Consider the following 19,282-nt stretch of genomic DNA (forward strand, 5'->3'; position numbering starts at 1 on the left):
TGGTAAAGAGAGTGCAGTGGACAATAAAGATAACTACAAATGCACAATAAGCAAAATGTTTGCATCTAGTCTATAAGTAATGAAAATAATAACTATAATGCGTGGGTTTCAGCTTTAAAAACACGAAAGAACAAAGAGAAATGTCACAAGGAACAGTACAGCAAAGTACAGTACAGAATATAAATGTATATGTTATATAATAATATAGTATGATGAGCGATAATGAAGTAGTAATCCATATATGTGCTTGTATTGTATACTATTCACACTGTGAATATCAGAATGTGTCTGTCTACATTCTTCTCAATAGATAATAGACATACCAAATGTATAACTAAATATTTAGAGATATTTACACATCGACTCAACTTGTTTCGCACGTGCCCCAACCAACCCAACCAAGAATATCACCATGATTGGAACTATTTTCCCAACATTTCCCTCACTCATTCTATATAGCCTGAACCTATGCCACCTATGCTTACCTTAGGCGTAGAGTAGCACCTAGTAGACATTACCTACTAAGGTACAACTATTTTGCTAACTGAAAAAGGAGAAACGAAAAGTAAGAAAATGTATGTAAAATATGCGTAACAAAAGACTCAAAATTGGTTGTTTCAGCTGACAGAATACACTAGCACACACACTACACACTACATACTACACACTACACACCACACACAAAGTTGAGCTTTGAAAAATGTACAGCTTTGGCCAGGATTTCAAGTGCTTGATTATTAAAAAACCTATGATTTCTAACGTATAACCGTTTACCGTTTACTAATAGCTCTAGTTGGCCTGTATACATATACAAAATATAGCTATATAGCTATACATACATTCATATACATATATGTATGTATATATATATATATATATTATATACATGCATGTTTTGTACAATCAGTTTACAAGTGAAAAAAATGTATTACTAGTTTTAATGGGGGTTTAGTTTTATGAAGCGCATATTACACAAGGCACAACAGCATGTTTAAAAGGAACATGCACACAGAAAGCGAAAAAAAACACAAAAAACAAAACCAATATGTAACTGAAATATATACAAGAAATATACATATAACGGTATAGATATATTCTATATATATATACATATTGTAGCTGTAGCTTGTAAGCAGATGTGATGGTGTCTAAATATATACATACATACATACAAACATGCATATTAACAAGTGGAAAAGCTTAGTTTATACACAAAAGAATCTGTGGCTTTTGTAGAATGAGCCGAGGACAACCAACAGATAAGATATATCAAAGACAATACATATAAAGATATACATATACGAGTATTATGCTTGTTTCGATTTCGTGCATTATATATATACATATATAGAAAAATATGTGCACTTTTTGTTTGACCTCTTTCCCTTCAGTTTCTCGATCTGACTCATATTCATTTTGCAGTTCTGATCCATCCGATGTGATGTGGATGGATCGTCCACTTCCAGAGCTATTTTTATACACCCATGCTAGAGGCATGCTCCAGGCTACTATCAAAACGCTTAGCTTTATGTACACTTAGTCTAAACGAAACAAAAAATGAATAGAAAAATGAATACGTCAATATGTTTAAATGTAAAAATGCTTAGCATTGTCGTAAAGTGAAGTGTGAGTGAAATATGTTACATGCGGGGGTCACCCGATAGACAGGGGGCCCGGCATGAATTAGCACATTAGATAAATACTAAGTACAATATGCATACAATCACAAAACAAAGTCCCACGAATTGGGAGCCCGCGCAAGCCCCAGCATCCTAGTTGAAAAGCCGTGCTTGAAAGATTCGGTTCTTTTCCGCATGCTCCATGACACTTAAAAATTACATAAACTAAATATAAATTATGAAGAAAACCGATTAACCGAAAAAAACCAGAAAACTGTAGCGAAACTTGAATGTAAATGTAGCAAAATTCCAAAAATTAAGAAAAACCTGGAAGCTGATTAACAAACTAGATGAATTTACATGCGTCACGTCACGAAAAAGCATACACAAGTATCAGAATATCAGAATGGACGATTACGAGAATATACAATACATATATGTATGTTTAAAGAGCATAATTCGATTCGAGATTGAGGAGAGAAGCAGGAAGCACTTGTTATTTATGCACAGATGGAACTTTGTAAAGAATTTACAAGATCAAACATTGACAATAAAATACAAAACTGAATTTTTTCCTTTGAGCTGGACAAGCGCAGCGCATCGGAAGCATTGAGAATTTATGAAAAGTTTTACATTCAAATTTTGAAGGGAATCCGTGAAATTGTTGAACATTTATTTTGGAAAAAATAGAGATTAATAACTTTGACTTTGACAATGCGGCGGTCAATTGGGACTGGCCATACAATAACTGGAAGAGTGCAGAAGGCCTAAATAAAACTACATATAATACACACAAACACGTATAACCAACTAAATGCTAAAAGCAAAATGTCATACATATATACATGATATATACCTACACACATACATACATATATATATATATAAATGTTAGAAAATAAATGTATAAAAACACATGTGTATTGTTGCCAATGTCTTTTTCTTTACACTTTATGCCTAATCTATGTAATTACTTATTTCTACGTACTATAGGTAAATGCAGCTTCATTTGAGGTAGCTCTGTACAACATCCCGCATATCCTTGATGACCTGTCGCTGATCGGTGGCGCCCACCACCGCTGTGCCCGAGACAATCATGTTGGCTCCCGATTTGGCACAGCATTCAATGGTTTTTGGGCCTACACCGCCATCCACTTCAATATCCAGATTGGGGTAGTTTTGGCGCAGCCATTCCACTTTGGGCATCATGTCGGCCATAAACGATTGACCCCCGAAGCCGGGCTCGACAGTCATTACCAGTACAACATCAGCTATGCTAATATACTTCTCCAAATCCGCCACCTGTAAACATACATACGTAGTGGGGAAAACATGGGTTATAGCGCTCAATTGGAATTATAAACATAACCTCAACTGACTTTGGTGCCCGGCTTAATGGCCAATCCCACCTGCATGCCGGCCTCCTGTATCAGACGGCTGACCTTGTACACATCATCCACCGGCTCAATGTGGAACGTGTAGAGGTTAACGCCCGCATCAGCCATGGGGGATATCCACTGCTCTGGATTCTGGACCATCATGTGCGTCTCAAAGAACGCGGTCTGTGGATTTACACGGATAAGTTCAAAATCTCGTCGAGTGGACCAAAAAATAGCCAATTTACCTTGATTTTGTTGCGCAAGCTCTTGACCATTGGATGACCAAAGGTGAGGTTCGGAACAAAGTTTCCATCCATCACGTCCAGGTGCAGGTAGTCGGCCCCATTGTCCAGTAACTTTTTGGACTCCGCTGCCAGATTGGCAAGATCGGCGTTCAGAATGCTAGGACCGATTTTAGCTTTCACCGACATTTTCTTGGCACAGCTACAGAGTGATCGAAGTAGTTGGGGGCTTGAGAACGCCGTTTTGTCGTGTTAAGGTCAAACAAAGGGGAGCCGGAGGAGCACGCACGGAGTTTGCATTTGAGAAAAAAATTTGAGAGACTGAGAATTTGAGAACGCAGCAGGCAGCTGTTGTTTGTGTAAAATGTCATATTTCTCGGATTTGCTGTTCGGTTTGGTATTAGGAGCTAGCTCAGACCATAAACACTAAACAGATAGTTTTATACGATAAATTCATATATTTTCCGCATGATTGGATATGTTTCTGTACTCTACATTTTCGGATTGCTTATAAAATAGCGTTTAAGTAAAACAGGTCAAACAAAATTTCCACAATATCTTTGCTTTTACATTGTAACTACAGATTTGATACATGTCTATCTACACCAAAAACAAGAGATATATTTTTCACATTACCGATACAAAAGGCCCATCTCGAAGAAGTTGCAAGGTGTGAGACCTAGAGAGGGTTTTTACATGCGAAGAATAAAAGAACAGGGGTATACTCTTCAATTAATTTACTTTATTTAAATTTGTTCATCTTTGTGCTTAAAGGACTATGTTGAATGAGAATGTAAGTTCCAGCTTGCGCGGTGTCTAGAGCTCGTCCTTTACGTGTATGCCTGGGTATTCCTTGTTCTCGATGGAAACGCCCTTGCAGCGGTCCTGTTCGACCAAGAAGTCCTTTGCCTCCCAGGCGTGGCCACCGTCTTTGAAGAGAAAGATGGCACGGTTGTCATCGACCATATACCTCTCTGCCTGAATGTGGTTATTCCATAGGCTGGTCTGCCAGAGCTTGGTAATAGTTTCGCCTTCCTCACGCGTTGGGTTGCCGGTAACGGAGACGAATGTCATGAGCGTGCGTCCCTTCTTCGATACTTTTAACAAGTCTTCGGGGTTCTTGCTGTCCAGATTTGAGAGATCAATCTTCGGCTGAGGGCGCAAGTGCTCGGGCAGCTCGTCCGGCTCTAGTGGCTCCTCATCTTCCTGTAAAGACTCCTTTCATTATTCGGGCTCTTTGTTGCTATTTGTATGATACTTGCATCCCACTGGTCTAGCAGACGTTCCAAATCAGCTTCACTATAGTCGCGTATGTCCTTCTTGGCCCACGCCGGTTTTTCTTCTTCTGCGAACTTCTTTGCCAGCACAACAGGCGCAAGTGCCAGGCACAGCAAAATAAAACTTGCTTGCATTTTAATTTAAGTTAAAGTTAATTTCGCACGCAGACAACCAAACACGTCACCTATTCATGTCCAAACAATCACAGAAAACATCGAAACAGAGAAAATCGAAGTTCTTCCACCTCTAGCACACACGTACACGTAAAACACAACGAAACCGAACAGCTGGGAGCGCAACGGACAAGAATTTTGTATTGCGTATTGAAATGCCGCACTCTATGCTGGTAAATAGTGCTTAGTAAATAGAGATAACTAAGTTTACCTAAAGCTAAAAGCGAAGAAAAAACACGTGCAATAAACGGGAGCAGTGCGCCGCTGATGGAGGGTTTCGGAAGGTGTGGAACATTGGAATATAGCCAATGTTGGTTGACTACTACTTTGCGTCAATTAACGTGGGATATTGAAAACAATGCGGTCTTGTAATATGTGCCAAAACATTTGACTTGCGTTCTCTGTCGGGTCGGTCGGTAATGCCGATGACATCATCATCATTGTGTTTATGTGTTTCCCTCGTTCCATCTGTTTTGTTATGCTTTCGTATATTTTAGATAAATCTGTACCCACACAACGAAAGCGAGTGCAAAAGTGTTTAACGCAAGATACCCGCTAGACGAGCGCGGCGGCCTCTCCCACAAATTGTTTAAACAAAAGAAAGGAAGGAAGAAAAATCAATAAGTAAAATCAACACGCCCAGCTGCTAGTACAAGATGGTCTTCGAGGCAGTTGTTGCCGATGTCCTCAACAAGGTGCTGGGAGACTACATCGAGAACTTGGATCGTAACCAGCTCAAAATAGGCATTTGGGGAGGTGAGTTCTTAATTTTATTCAGAACCCCCCAAAGTATGACACAATTGTGCTCCACACGAACACAATTCCAACTACCTTTGCCTTTGTTTAATCCATTTTATATATCACCCGCTATTTTATTGCTCTATCTGCACGCACTGTTTGCTTTTGCGACCCCCAACAACCGCGCCGATGACCTTATCCTTCGTAATTCATGATATCGCGAAGTGACCCAAATTCAGCCTTCGCTGAACGAACATAATAGAGAGGCATTGGTATGGGCCCGAGAGGCACATCTGAGAATAATTTCCACGCTCTCAACGGCACTCCCATGATTCCGATTCGGATTCGGATGGGTGGCGAAGTGGGGAGCGGCCAACTGTTGCGTCTGTAGAGAGCCAGCAGATGCGCCATGTGTATCATTCGTAGGGCCAGCCAGGCCACCCAGTTGCAAGCATCGGCAACAGGCGAATGTTTTTGCGGCTTCTATTTACACTTCTTCTTTAGCCTACATGTACAATCTTGATATTTATATAGGTATGCATGTACATACACATATTGGGTGGCTGGAAACTGCAAACACTTGGTCTTATCAAATGCTGCGCCCATTGAAACAGTTTCTTTGGCCTCAGACAATGCTGCGATAGACAAAGTCAAGTGCACGTGTACTGTGATATATAGGGTGCCCCTGAGGGCCGTCCGTGGGGTCCACATCACCAAAAAATGCCAAGTTCAAGGGACTAGTCTATAAATAAAAATCTACCAAACAAACTGGTTTATTTCAGGGCGGAGCCACCGCCAAGCCTGGTTTATTTTATTTTTTGTGTGCGTTCAACTTGAACTTGATGACATAATGCTAGCCCGTGCAGCGTCATGAATTAATTTCGAACTCAAGTTATTTTGAACAGAGTGTATCCGAAGAGAAGAACAGTGGGCTTTTGTTGTATGTGACCAAAAGGCAGTCTAGTAAGGGGTTATTTGTAATACGCCACTAGAATAAGACGTCTTTTCCGGCTTAGTTTTTGTAGGGATTCCCTTTCGACTTTAGATTATTGTATCATCAATTTTCTTGCGAAAATACAAAGCTCTCAAAGCATCAAAATTATATATTTCATCACAAAAATGCAATGGAAATACGAGCACACCATTTATTTGTCATCATTTACTGAGAGGGCAGAAAAATTGCACCGATTTTGTTTTTATTTGTAAAATAAACAATTCTTATCTCGTCTGGCCTCAATCATGACTGCCATGCGAGGAGTAAACAGATCATTGTTTTCCTAATTTCTTGAGTTACTTTTTCTTATTGAATCGTTTGATTGATAAACTTAGTGAGTTTTATTGTATTTAACTCGCATTTCAAACTTGTCTTTGAACCTTTCCTTGGGTTAATTCTCTTGCTTGATAAGATAGCACGACCCGCTTGTGGGGCCTCCTATCAGTGGCTCTGTGATGTCCGTTGCATACTCGCTCGCCAAACTATTGACCCACATGCGTAAAATTCAATTAATATTCAACGTTCTCCCTCTGCTCATTAGGAATTCCAAGCATTCAAGAAAACACTCGAAACTCAAAATATAAAATGCGGCATGCCCAAGAGCCAGACGCTTTTAATTGGAATTGATATATTGCCTGGGGTGTGCTGGTTCCTTATAGATACAGCATACAGTGCGTATAACTATCATAAGACATCAAAAGAGTTAGTTCAATAACCGGAAATCTCTATTCAATGCCACTTTCTTGTCGTTCTGGGCATATGCTACTGTCACGCACTGTAAACCTTATTTGTTTATCGCCGCTTCGCTTTTGCTCACATGCATCACCCCCGCCCCCGCAGATAGCAGCAATACATCAAAAAGTTGACCAAATACTAGACATTTTGAAGCAAATGGAATCGAATTTATTTCCCATTATATGTGCATATATGTGAAATTACATGGCTCTATACCCACTCTTTGTTTTTGCTTTTTATCAGGCGATGTGGTTTTGCAAAACCTAAAGATACGCGAGAGTGCCCTGGAAGATTTGGACCTGCCGGTGCAGATTGTCTACGGATATTTGGGTGAGTGTGAGAGACATGTAAGCGAAGAAAATGGGCACTGAAATGAGTCTCTTGTTAGGTAAACTGGTGCTGAAGATACCATGGAAGAATCTGTACAGCCAGCCCGTTATCGTGAACATTGAAGATCTCTATGTCCTGGTCTCGCCCAATAACAATGTCCAGTACAATGCGGAGAAGGAGGCCAAGTATGAACTGGATGCCAAGATGGCGGCGCTAGATGCCCTCGAGGCGGCCCGCAAAAAGGAGATTGAGAAAAGTGAGGATGAATAAAAATTAGACAGAACGTAAATGCGAACGCTTCATCTGGCCTCCTCTCTTTTCAGATACAGCCAAGCCCGACGCTGGATTTGCCGAGAAACTAACGGCGCAGATTGTGAACAATCTGCAGGTGACGATAAGCAATGTGCATTTGCGATACGAGGACAGCACAACGACCGGCAGTCCGTTCTCCTTTGGCGTATCGCTACACAGACTCGAACTTTTCACCACGGACAGCAACTGGGACAATACCTACATGACGGAGCAGGCCTCCCAGGTGTTCAAGATAGCGAATCTCTCCTGCCTGTCTGCCTACATGAACTGCTCCGCTCGTCTCTTTGCCAAGGAGGCGACATCGCTCACGGAACTCTTCCAGACGAGCATTGCCCGCAAGGACTTCAAGCCCTTGCACTACAACTATGTGCTGGGGCCCATCTCGTGCAATGCTAAGCTGAAGCTCAACATGAATCCCGAGCTCGATAGCCCGGCCTTCCAGATACCCAAAATAGATCTCTGCTTGGAAATGGAAACTCTGAATGTGGGTCTAACCAACAACCAGTTCGACAATATTATCAAGCTGGGCGATGCCATGAACCGCATGCAGTTGGGCATTCCCTACCGCAAGTATCGACCGTACAATCTGTGTAAGAATTCCCCAGTCCCCCATTCTGAATGATACAGCACCTTATGCGTTTTCCTTCCCTCCATCGTAGCTATCAAGGGCCATGCCAAGGAGTGGTGGCAGTTTGCAGCCACCTCCATACTCGAAGTGCAAGTGCGGAGACCGCGCCGCTGCTGGACCTGGGCACACATCAAGCAGCATCGGGACCGCTGCAATACTTATGCACAGGTGGGTCTTCAATGCAATATTATCTGTTGACTCTTTGCTGACTTATCCCTGTGTCCACTGCAGAAATACAAGGAACGAGAGCTGAGCAAAAAGCCCCCAGCCACCCTTATAGAGACTTGTAGTCTGCTGGAACAGGAACTGGATGCTTTCAATCTGCTACTGATCCGACAGCGTGTCAACATCGAGATAGAGAAGCTGAGGGACGCAGCGCCTGTGCCGAAGACAGGCTGGCTGAGTGGCTGGTGGGGCGGCGGAGCCAAGAAGGAGAACGAGGGCCAAGATCAGAATTTTGGCAAGAAACAATGCTTAATACTTTCTTTCATGTGTGTGTGCATGGGCACATGTCTACAATCTAGAATTTTCATTTGCAGTACAAAAATTCGAGGCTGCCATGACGCCGGAGGAGAAGGCCAAGATGTACAAGGCGATTGGTTACGAGGAAAACGCGAAGCCTCAGGATGTGCCCGTATATTATGAAGCGATCAGAATGAACTTTAAGCTGATTGCCTTGGAGGTGGGTCTGTACCAGGACAAGGGCTCGGCCACCGATAATAGAATTTCGTACGACTACCAAGATCTGCCGTCGCTGGTACTGCTCAAGTTCTCCATGGCCACGGCCTCGGTGAGCCAGCGACCAGCTGCTGACGCCATCACCATCACCGCTGGCATGAAGGAACTCAAGGTGTCGGGCCTCGTTCGTGACGGCCGTACACCCATGATCGTGGAGTCGAAGATAACCGACGAATTTAATCTGCTGGACATATTCTTCGAGACGAATCCATTGGACGGACTCTGCGATCAGAGAGTGAAGATCGTGGCGCGTCCTCTACAAATCATATACGATGCAGAAACAATCCTGAACCTCATAAGTGTGTTCCAGCCGCCTAAGGATATGACACTCTCAAGGTTCGAGAACGCTGCCAGCCTGCAGCTGAACAGCATCAAGGAGCGCTCGGCCACGGGCATGCAGTATATGATTGAAATGAAGTCAGTTCTTGATGCGGACATCCTGCTGATGCCCAACGTTCTGGTGGTGCCCCACAAAGGGGTATATGCTGCGGACCAGTCCTCCCTTGTGGTCATCAGCATGGGACAGGTGCACTTGACGACCAACACCCGGCGCCGTGCGTCGACTAGTGTGTTTGGCTCCAGCGAGGAGCGAGGCGAGATTCTCAAGAGCGTCATGGAGAACGCTTACGACAGATACATCATTAAGGTGGACGACATTCAGCTACTGGTGGCGCGCCCTGGCGAGCCGTGGGATCATGTCCTCAAGGCTGCCGTCTCCACGGATATGCATGTGCTCCAACCCGCCTCCCTGATGATCACTGCCGCCCTCTGCGTGGTGGACAATGACCCCCGAATGCCCAAGATGAAGGTGGACATTGAGATTCCGACCGTCCAAGTGAACATCTCCGAGGATCGGGTGATTGATGCCATCTCAGTGGCCACGAGCATACCCCTGCCAGAAGCGTCCGAGCCAGCGGCGCAGCTGATAATGACGCGCTCCCGCAGCTCGCTCTCCAGTTTCCTCAACAAGGACGTGATCAAGTTCGGCGGCAGTAATGGGGGGAACACCGCAACCTCGGCCGTGGAGGAGATAATACAGTACACCAATTTGGAGGTGAACTTCTCACTGAAGGAGATCTCTTTCGGCCTGTACCAGTCAAACAGGCTGTGCGAGAACGATTCGGATGTCACCATTGAGTTTCTGACTCCGGAAGGAACTGCAATGCCGTCCCCTATGGATGCACCGCAACCGAAAACAACGGTGGAAGAGCCGAGCCTGGAGGCGGCCTTTGCAAGGCGTTCACCCCAGATTCTGTCCGTCCAGGTGCACCAGCTTGAAGCAACATTGTCTCAGCGAACCTACGAGACAGTTGCCACAGTCAAGTGAGTAGATTCTCGTAGATTCGTGCAAGAAATGCCTCATCCCCATTATCCACTCTAAAATTCAGGCTGGGGGGCGTGAAGATCAAACAGTTCGACTGTCAGGAGAACAACCAGGAGGTTCTGGACATAATTGACACGCCCGGATACAACCAGGGGGATAATCTGGGCCAGAGCGTGAACTACCTGTTCACCGTCTCGTATACGATGGCTGACAAGACATCGCCAGAGTTTAGCACCAAATACAACTCCACGGAGCAGCTGATCGTCGCCAACTTCGAGATGCTTCAGATTGTGCTGCATCAGGAGTGTCTGCTGCGAGTTCTGGAGCTGGTGACGGACTTCCAGAAAAATCTGGACGATTTGCTGCAGACCGACAAGCCGCGCGATCGCTATGCCCTCGCTGGTGCCGGCGATGGTCTCAAACAAAAGCTCAATGTCATCCTTGAGGACACTGAACAAATCATGGTCCCTAAGCAAACCAAAATGAGACGGATTAAGGCATCCCAGCGGCGTGTGGAGAGCGTGAAGCTGCGCTTGATCGCCAACCTCAATCAAGTGGGGTTGATGCTAACCTCGAGAAGCCGCCCGCTGGCGGAGATGAATGTGAAGAAATTCGTTGCAAGTCTGACCATGAAGAGCTCGTACACGGAGCTGAACCTCGGTCTCAAGGATATTCAGGTCATTGACCTAAACCCCCAAACGATTCACGAGAATGTAAGTGGCCTTGACAGCTGCCGGAAACCTGAGAACTTATTTTCTACATTTTCCACACACAGATATTGAGCATTGTGGGCCAGGATGCGTTCAACTGCCAGGTGGTGCTCTACAACAAGCCCGAAACAGTCGATTACAATTCTGATGACATGAAGATCACCGTAGACATTGGCTGCATAAAGATTATCTTTTTGAATTGGTTTGTCGCTGGCATCCTGGTATGTTCTTATCGATTATTTGTGGACTGGAGGCTTAATTGCTTTGATGGCTTTAATGCATTTGCAGAACTTCCTCAACAATTTTCAAGCCGCCCAGCGGGCGTTGTCCGAAGCCAGCGCTGCGGCAGCGGAGTCCGCCCGTCAGAAGGCGATGGATGCCTACGAAACGGCGACGCGCATGAAGCTAAATGTGCGGATTAAGGCACCCATCATTATCATACCCATCGACTCCAGGAGCAGGGATGCACTGTCCCTCGATCTCGGCATGCTGGAGCTAACGAACAACACTGTGACTGTCCCAGTGGCCGACACAACCGAACGGGCCGTCATTGATGAGATCAAGTTGCGGCTTAGAAATGTCAAGCTATCCAAGGTTATCATATTGACTGGCAACGAGACCGTGGTGGATGGTGAGTTTTGAATAGACGTTCAACCAATTCCAACTATGGCTTCTTCTGGCAATTAACTGTTTCGTTTCGCCTTAGACGTGGATGCTGCCGTTGGCTTCAAGTCGAAATTTAATATGATGAATCCCATGAGCTTCACCATGCTGGTCACTCGCAATCTGTCGAGCGCCTGGCACAAGGAGCTACCCGAGCTTAATCTGTCCGGTCGCCTGAAGTCCATCGAGGTAGAGTATTCAGATAAGATATTTTTGTATTGATATATTCGTATATCATCAATTAATGTAGCTCACACTTTTCTCTGACGACTACGCTCTGGTCATGTCGATCTTGAACCGCAACCTCAACGAGGGCGTGCAAGAGTTCCCGCCACGGGACGACCCACCGCCCACTCAACCATCGCCAACGCGGGCAAGTGTACTTGCTGAAGGTCGCGGCACTCGCAAGCATTCCTTCCTAGTCACGCCAATGCTAAAGAACGAGAAGATCTACGAGGTGCTCAAGTTTAATTTCCAGTTTGATGGCGTGATAATAAATCTGATGGAGGGTAAGTGGGAGAGGTAGAGTGGGGGTACGATCGGTATGATCAGTAAGACCTAACTGAGAAAATTCCCACTTTTAGACGAAGATGAAGGACTGGCGCGGTTTGGCATATATTTCCTATCTGTCAAGGGCACAAAGCTGGTCAACAACACGCTGAGCACTTCCCTGGTTCTCTGCAACATTCAACTGGATGACACGCGCACGAAAACTAACAGCCAGATAAGGCAATACTTGAGCCGCAAGGACTGGGTAGAGGCCAAGCTGCAGACGGACGAGATCATCGACGCCTGCTACAACGAGCGCAATTTTATGGTTGATGTCACGGCCATAGTCAAGGAGAACGATACTTTTGGTAATTGTCATCCCCGAACAAAAGTCGAGCAGAAAGATAACAGATTGATTTGCTTTTGAAGCCGAAGTTCGTGTTCGAGGCTTCGACTTGATCGTCTGCATAGACTTCCTACTCAAGCTGACGACGTTCCTGACCCTGCCGCCAGACAGCACGCCGCGACAGTCGTTGGAAGTGGAGCCCATTTCGGAGACGGCTCACCATGCGCAAAGTTCTTTCCGGGATACAGCCGTTTTTGCAGCTAGCGAATTTATTGACCCGGAGTCAGTGGGTATGTATTCGAATGTATTCAACGTCCGATATCCGACAATAATCGGTACCTCTTCGCTTTAGTTGTTGGGCACAACAAGAAGATTAATCTTATACTGCATGTGGATGAGCCGGATATAATCCTCGTGGAAAGCCTGGACGATCTGAACACAAATGCCATCATCTTCAATGTAAGTAAAAAAAAAAAAGAACTTCCCGTGTCGTAACTTACTAGAATTCTAGAGGATAGCGCTGAAAGCGCTATTGAATCTTCATGCTGCCCCCCATCTGGAAGGAATCGTTTATTATTCCTTTCCATAAGAAATGTAGCAAGTCTTTTTTTGTCCCTTTCAGGCTCAAGCTCATCTAAATTATCGCGCCATAGATGACAAACAGATCATTAATGGACAAATCGATGCACTCAAGATTTACATGAGCGCCTTTCTGCCGGAGCGGCGGGAGCAGACGCGCCACTACATTTTGCACCCGTGCGTGATCAGCCTGCAGGGCTCCACGCCCGAAGAGCAGGGTCTGCATATAAGTCTCAAGCTAAGCGATATCATAATCAACGTGTCCCCTGCCACGATCGAGCTGCTGAATAAGGCGATAATGAGCATAGCCAGCGGTACTGCTGTAAAGGCAGTCATGGAAAAGGAAACGAAGGACTACACAGAGCTCTGGTATCCGCACAATTTCCGCAACCGATTCTATTGGTTCACCAGGGTGGATGAGGGCCTCGATGCCCTGCAGTTTATTAACAACGAATTGAAAGAATCCGCGAAGCAGAAGACGGAGAAATGCGTCATTGAGCTGCCCAGCATCACGGTTGTAATTGAGTCGGGCGTGGGATACTACACAAAGCCCCTCATATCGCTGGATACACGCATCACAGCCGTCTTTAACAATTGGAGCCGTAACCTGAGCGCACATGGATCGCTGACCCTCAACATGGTAAGCAGGTGCATCATATCGCTTGGAGGCTTCAATTTTATTACTGTAATTTTATTGCAGAACTACTACAACCAGTGCCTCGCCGAGTGGGAGCCAATTATTGAGCTAAACGAGGTGGTGGGCCGCAACGGAGTCAGCGAGTACACGCCCTGGGAGCTGAAGTTTGACTTGGCCACGGAGAAGGTGCAGAGCGAGACGAACGATGCGTTGGAGCAGCAAACTATCAACATGGTCATCCATTCGGAGGAGAATCTGGAGATAACATTCAGCAAAACGAGCTTGTCCCTGCTCGGCGAACTGAGCGAGGCCTTCTCGCAGGCCATCGACCAAAAGGGTCTCGCCAAACCGGATATAGTCGCGCCCTATGTCGTGGAAAACGACACGGGCTTTGACCTCACCCTCAATCTGCGCAGCGGCATCTTCACCCTGCACGAGGTGCATCGCGGAGGCGGTCATTCTGTCAACAGTTCATTGCTAATGTCGTCCATCGAACTATCCGCCGAGGTGGATCCCAATGACATACAAATTTGCACCATTTCAGCCGGTGGACGAGCCTATCTGCAGACCAAGGACCTGAGCACATTAACCGATGAGCAGGCTGAGGACTACAATCTCTATTTGACGGTAGGATGGTACTCTTATAGCCTGATAGCAAAAGCCCCTAATGATCTTTATATGTCTGTTGTTTTAGATTGGTTCCATCGAGAAAGGAGTCGTGGTGCCCGTGTCAAAGTCCGATACAAGATACTTCCCCCTGATGCGGGGCATATCCCATGATCCCTGGGGCATCATTTCCGAAGTGAAGCAGGACTATGGCACCACCACAGTGAACATTCATGGTGTCGTCAGCGTACGCTAAGCAAAGCCAATATTTTGTGCGAGTTTCAGCTGCTAATTGGTCAATCTTTGCAGGTCTTTAACCACTTTACTACCACCATCAGCGTGTATCGGCGCAAGGCGACGGACAAAAGTGATATTTTTGTGGGCAGTGCTGGTCCCGGGAAAGTGTTCAATGTGCCCCTTCACGCCATTTACGCGGACTCCAAGGATTTGTTCTTCTCCTTTCCGGGCTACAAGACCTCGGTGCAGGGTATTTCCTGGAGCGCCAGTCCCTCGGACCTCAACTACTCGCATCAGCTGCAGTGCGACCCCATTTCCACATTTGAACCGCTGTACATAAACGCCACGAGGACAAAGAGTGAGGTCTATCACGAGAATACCAACAAATTCAAGCTATTGAGCGCCTTCTACACCATCCACCTGCGCCCGCCTCTGTACCTACGCAATGCCCTCCCCATCAACATAATGGTTTCGGTGGCTGGGTGCTCTGTGCGAAGAGACTCGCTCGAGGTCACCCGCAGCTCACCCGATTTGGCTATAAAAAACATCAGAGAAGACTTCCTGGACTACGGCGAGAAGCAAGTGAGGCCGGGCGACGTGCTGCATTTGCCTACTGTCCGCCTGTCGGAAAAGGGAAAGGACGGCAAAAGCTTTCTGGTTGTTCGAGTAAGTATATCTGCATTCAGACTATCTCCAAGAGTTATTTGCTGAGCCTCTGTCTTCCCAGCTGCTGCAATACCTAGAGAAGGACTGGTCCTGTGCCACCGAAATTTCCGAGTGCAGCGGCGAACTCTGCACGTGGACGTTTTCATCGTACGACTCTGAGATGAAAGTGAATATGGAGCTCAATGTGCGGTAAGCGAATTGAAATCAGTTGCCATTTCTGTCCGATTTTCTGATTTCCGCCCCCGCAGACCAGAGGATCGACACGGCAGCATGATGCTCACGTTGTTCAGCCCCTTCTGGATGATCAACAAAACGGGGGAGATGCTCACCTATAAAACAGAGGCCACATCGGTGGAGGTGTTATACCATCCACCGGAGTACAGTGGACCTATACTCCTTACCTTTCGTGATACGATGTTTTTCGACAAGAAGAAAGCTTCGATTCGCTGCGACAATGGGGATTGGAGCGAGAAGATTCCCCTTGACGTGGCCGGTTCGGTGGGCGAAGTCACCTGCCATGCCAACGATCGAAAATATCACATCGGCGTTCACAATCACTTGACCCAGGACTCGTTGACCAAGCAGATCACCTTCATACCATTCTATATAGTCTGCAACAGATGCCCCTACAAAATCGAGCTCCAGGAGCAGAGTCGTCCGGGCGATCCGTGGATGGCCCTTCAACCTAATCAGTTTGAGCCTTTGTGGCCGAAAAACGACCACAAGCACAATCTCGTGGTTCGGGTGGAAGAGAAGGTGACGCCTGCCTTCGACTACACCGAGGTGATCTGTACCCTGCTGAAGCTGGAGAACAGCAGACATGGAGGCATCAACGTGGACGTGCAGACAACGGAGGGCGGCGTATACATAACATTCACAGAGTATCAGAAATCCGATGCACCGGGGCTGCTCATCAATCACACCAGAAAGGAAATCTGCTACCAGGAGAAGAACACCAAAGATGGTAAAATTCTATATGCCAAAAATAATATTATGTTCGCGTGGAGTGATCCGACGGGTCCCAAGATTCTTGTATTTGGCAAAAACAAACAGGAAACCGACTTGCGACGTGACGACATTGGAGAGGTTGTGTAAGTATCACATCGTATCCATGTTTCTTTAGTTTCCGCTAATGGAAATTCCACTCGACAGCATGCAAGACGGCACCAAGGCCTTCTGGGTCTCCTTCTTGGACGGCTTGCAGCGTGTGTTGCTGTTCACCGAAGTCGAATCGATAGCCAAACGTACAGAAACCACCGCCTCCCTGCAGACGATTACGCAGAGCATCGATCTGCGCATCCATGGCATCGGTCTGTCTGTGATAAACAATCAGACAGGCCTAGATATACTGTACCTGGGTGTCACCAGCTCTGGCATCATTTGGGAGTCCAAGAAGGAGGGTAAGAAGCGTTTTAAGGAAATGACCATTCACGACACCGACCTTCTGGAGGCCGAGTACCAGCGTTATCTGGTGCACAAAAGCGTTAACGATGTCCAGAACTACAAGCTAGACAATAAATTTCCGGTAATATTCACTACGCACTGACTACATTCTACGGACCGCTCTATACACCTTTATTTGTATTTATTTTTCAGATCGATTTCGACGGAATGGTGCTAAAGAAGGCCGTTGATCGACAGCTGAGACGCAGCTTCTACCCGGCCATTTGGGTGTCGAACAAGTCATCACCATTCCAGAATCAGCTGCATATCAAAATCAATCGTGTCCAGGTGGACAACCAGTTCATCGATCCCATATTCCCAGTCGTGCTAGCCCCGATACCGCCGCCCAAGAGCGTGGCCAGCACCACGACTCTGAAGCCGTTTATTGAGTGCAGCATGGTGCAGCGCGTCATGCCCAACTCGACGGTCAAGCAGTTTAAGTACGCCAAGATACTGATTCAGGAGTTCCACTTCAAGGTGGACATACTGTTTCTCACGGCCATTGCTGAGATGTTTGCTAAGGAGGTTTCCGATAAGGTGGCGGCCAAGCAGTTCCGCCAAGACGTCGACTCCATTGAGCAGCCCCTGTCCGCCTTCTTCGAACTTCACTCGCAGCAGGAGCAGAAAAACTTCTACGACAGTCTCCACTTGGGGCCACTCAAGATACACGTCAGTTTCTCGATGGCCGGATCGGACACCACTGCACTGCCAGGCTTCCTGGGCACCATAGTGCAAGGCGTAGGCGTGACCCTAACCGATGTGAACGATGTCGTTTTCCGGCTGGCCTTCTTCGAGCGCGAATATCAGTTCTTCACGCAGCAGCAACTAATCAACGAGATTACCTCGCACTACACGGGCCAGGCACTGAAGCAGCTTTACGTCCTCGTCCTCGGCCTGGATGTCCTTGGCAATCCATATGGCTTGGTGGTAGGACTTAAAAAGGGCGTAGAGGACTTGTTCTATGAGCCATTCCAGGTACACCTACCATACTTTTTTTTCTACATATAAAATTAAAATATTTTCCATTTTTAGGGGGCTATACAAGGGCCTGGTGAATTCGCTGAGGGTCTCGTCCTCGGCGTTAAGTCCCTCTTCGGCCACACTGTAGGCGGGGCAGCTGGTGCCATGTCCAAGTGAGTTGAGCATTTTGTAAAGGATTGTAAAGGATTTTCCTATCGAGCGTAATATTACCATCTATTAGGATTACTGGCGCCATGGGCAAGGGGCTGGCAGCACTTACCTTTGACGAGGACTACCAAAAGAAACGGCGTCAGGGCATGAACAACAAGCCGAAGAATTTCCACGAAGGATTAGCGCGAAGCAGCAAGGGCTTGGTGATGGTACGGTTCTAGACATTGAACATTCTGAGGCATTGAATATTTTGGAATGTTATTTCAACTTTTTCACCTTCACCTAGGGCTTTGTTGACGGGGTGACCGGTGTTGTAACTAAACCTGTGAGTGGAGCTCGCGACCACGGAGTTGAGGGTTTCTTCAAAGGATTGGGCAAGGGAGCTATTGGTCTGGTCGCCCGCCCCACCGCTGGTGTGGTCGACTTTGCCAGTGGCAGCTTTGAGGCGGTTAAACGCGCTACAGAGGCTAACGAGGACGTCAAGCGGCTGCGTCCCACTCGCTTTCAGCACAATGATCATGTGCTGAGACCCTATTGCTACAGCGAGGCCATGGGCAACAAAATGCTGAAGTAAGTGGCGCGCGTAGGCAGATTAGATGGCCTGATTTGACTAATTGATTGCTCTCATCCGCAGGGAACTCGACAAGGGAAAGTATGCTAGCACCGACAGCTTCGTGCATTGCGAAGAGATTATCCAGAAGGCCGAGTATCTTCTGGTCACCAACTACCGCCTGGTGTATATCCAGCGAAACGAGATGTTCGGCATCTGGACGGTACGTTGGACTTTTGCCCCCATTCAGAACCTATTGAAAATGCATTAATGAGTCTGGTCTTAATTTCAGTCGCTCTGGTCGTACCTATGGAATGACATTAACTCCGTAGATGCTACGACGCTCGGTGTACAAATCACTGTCAAAGTGGAGAGCAAGAAAGTACTGGGATTTTTCAGCTCCAAGGAATCGCCCCGCAAGCTGGTGCTGCTGGCAGATGACCGCAAGCGCCGCGCCCTCAAGGAAATTATCGAATCTCATTTAGGCGACAGCATTTCGAACGTCACAGCCACATCCTATTATCCTGATCAAAAAAATAACTAAATCTGAATTTATCTGCTAACTGTATTATAATCCGGCACATCCTCAAGGCGGCTCCAGTGGCAGCTACTGAGCTACTGCCTTGATCCACCTTCTCCCTCTGCCTGCGTCTCTGCAACTGGTTTGAATAAATGCAAGTAAATCCACACTTAAATCCACATACAATAATGAATGCTTTTACTTATGTTAACTAT

The 19,282-nt window shown here is 46.4% G+C and overlaps 3 protein-coding genes across 3 annotated transcripts; 1 reads left to right on the top strand and 2 right to left on the bottom strand.

The window, feature by feature from the left end:
• Positions 1-2,540: 2,540 nt before the first annotated feature.
• LOC6602066 (ribulose-phosphate 3-epimerase) lies at positions 2,541-3,640 on the bottom strand. The gene is made up of 3 exons (XM_002027136.2): positions 3,244-3,640; positions 2,999-3,181; positions 2,541-2,921 (listed from the first exon to the last, which is right to left on the bottom strand). The coding sequence occupies exons 1-3, from the start codon at positions 3,427-3,429 to the stop codon at positions 2,625-2,627; spliced, it is 666 nt and encodes a 221-aa protein (XP_002027172.1). The 5' UTR covers positions 3,430-3,640; the 3' UTR covers positions 2,541-2,624.
• A 322-nt stretch (positions 3,641-3,962) lies between these two features.
• On the bottom strand, positions 3,963-4,667 carry LOC6602065 (LDLR chaperone boca). Its single transcript, XM_002027135.2, has 2 exons — positions 4,503-4,667; positions 3,963-4,446 (listed from the first exon to the last, which is right to left on the bottom strand). Exons 1-2 carry the CDS (start codon positions 4,650-4,652, stop codon positions 4,057-4,059), a joined length of 540 nt encoding a protein of 179 aa, XP_002027171.1. The 5' UTR covers positions 4,653-4,667; the 3' UTR covers positions 3,963-4,056.
• A 119-nt stretch (positions 4,668-4,786) lies between these two features.
• LOC6602064 (vacuolar protein sorting-associated protein 13) lies at positions 4,787-19,246 on the top strand. Its single transcript, XM_026984973.1, has 29 exons — positions 4,787-4,864; positions 5,189-5,447; positions 7,402-7,488; positions 7,547-7,744; positions 7,812-8,390; positions 8,460-8,596; positions 8,660-8,888; positions 8,968-10,489; positions 10,555-11,203; positions 11,266-11,421; positions 11,489-11,831; positions 11,907-12,052; positions 12,114-12,372; positions 12,448-12,720; positions 12,782-12,988; positions 13,051-13,157; positions 13,321-13,917; positions 13,978-14,541; positions 14,609-14,767; positions 14,830-15,423; positions 15,485-15,612; positions 15,672-16,514; positions 16,576-16,948; positions 17,020-17,841; positions 17,899-17,999; positions 18,068-18,206; positions 18,284-18,567; positions 18,632-18,770; positions 18,840-19,246. The coding sequence occupies exons 2-29, from the start codon at positions 5,348-5,350 to the stop codon at positions 19,089-19,091; spliced, it is 9,987 nt and encodes a 3,328-aa protein (XP_026840774.1). The 5' UTR covers positions 4,787-4,864; positions 5,189-5,347; the 3' UTR covers positions 19,092-19,246.
• Positions 19,247-19,282: the final 36 nt, after the last annotated feature.

This window comes from Drosophila persimilis, unplaced genomic scaffold (assembly GCF_003286085.1).
Source record: "Drosophila persimilis strain 14011-0111.01,24,50 unplaced genomic scaffold, DperRS2 tig00000002-arrow-pilon, whole genome shotgun sequence".
Classification (NCBI taxonomy): domain Eukaryota; kingdom Metazoa; phylum Arthropoda; class Insecta; order Diptera; family Drosophilidae; genus Drosophila; species Drosophila persimilis.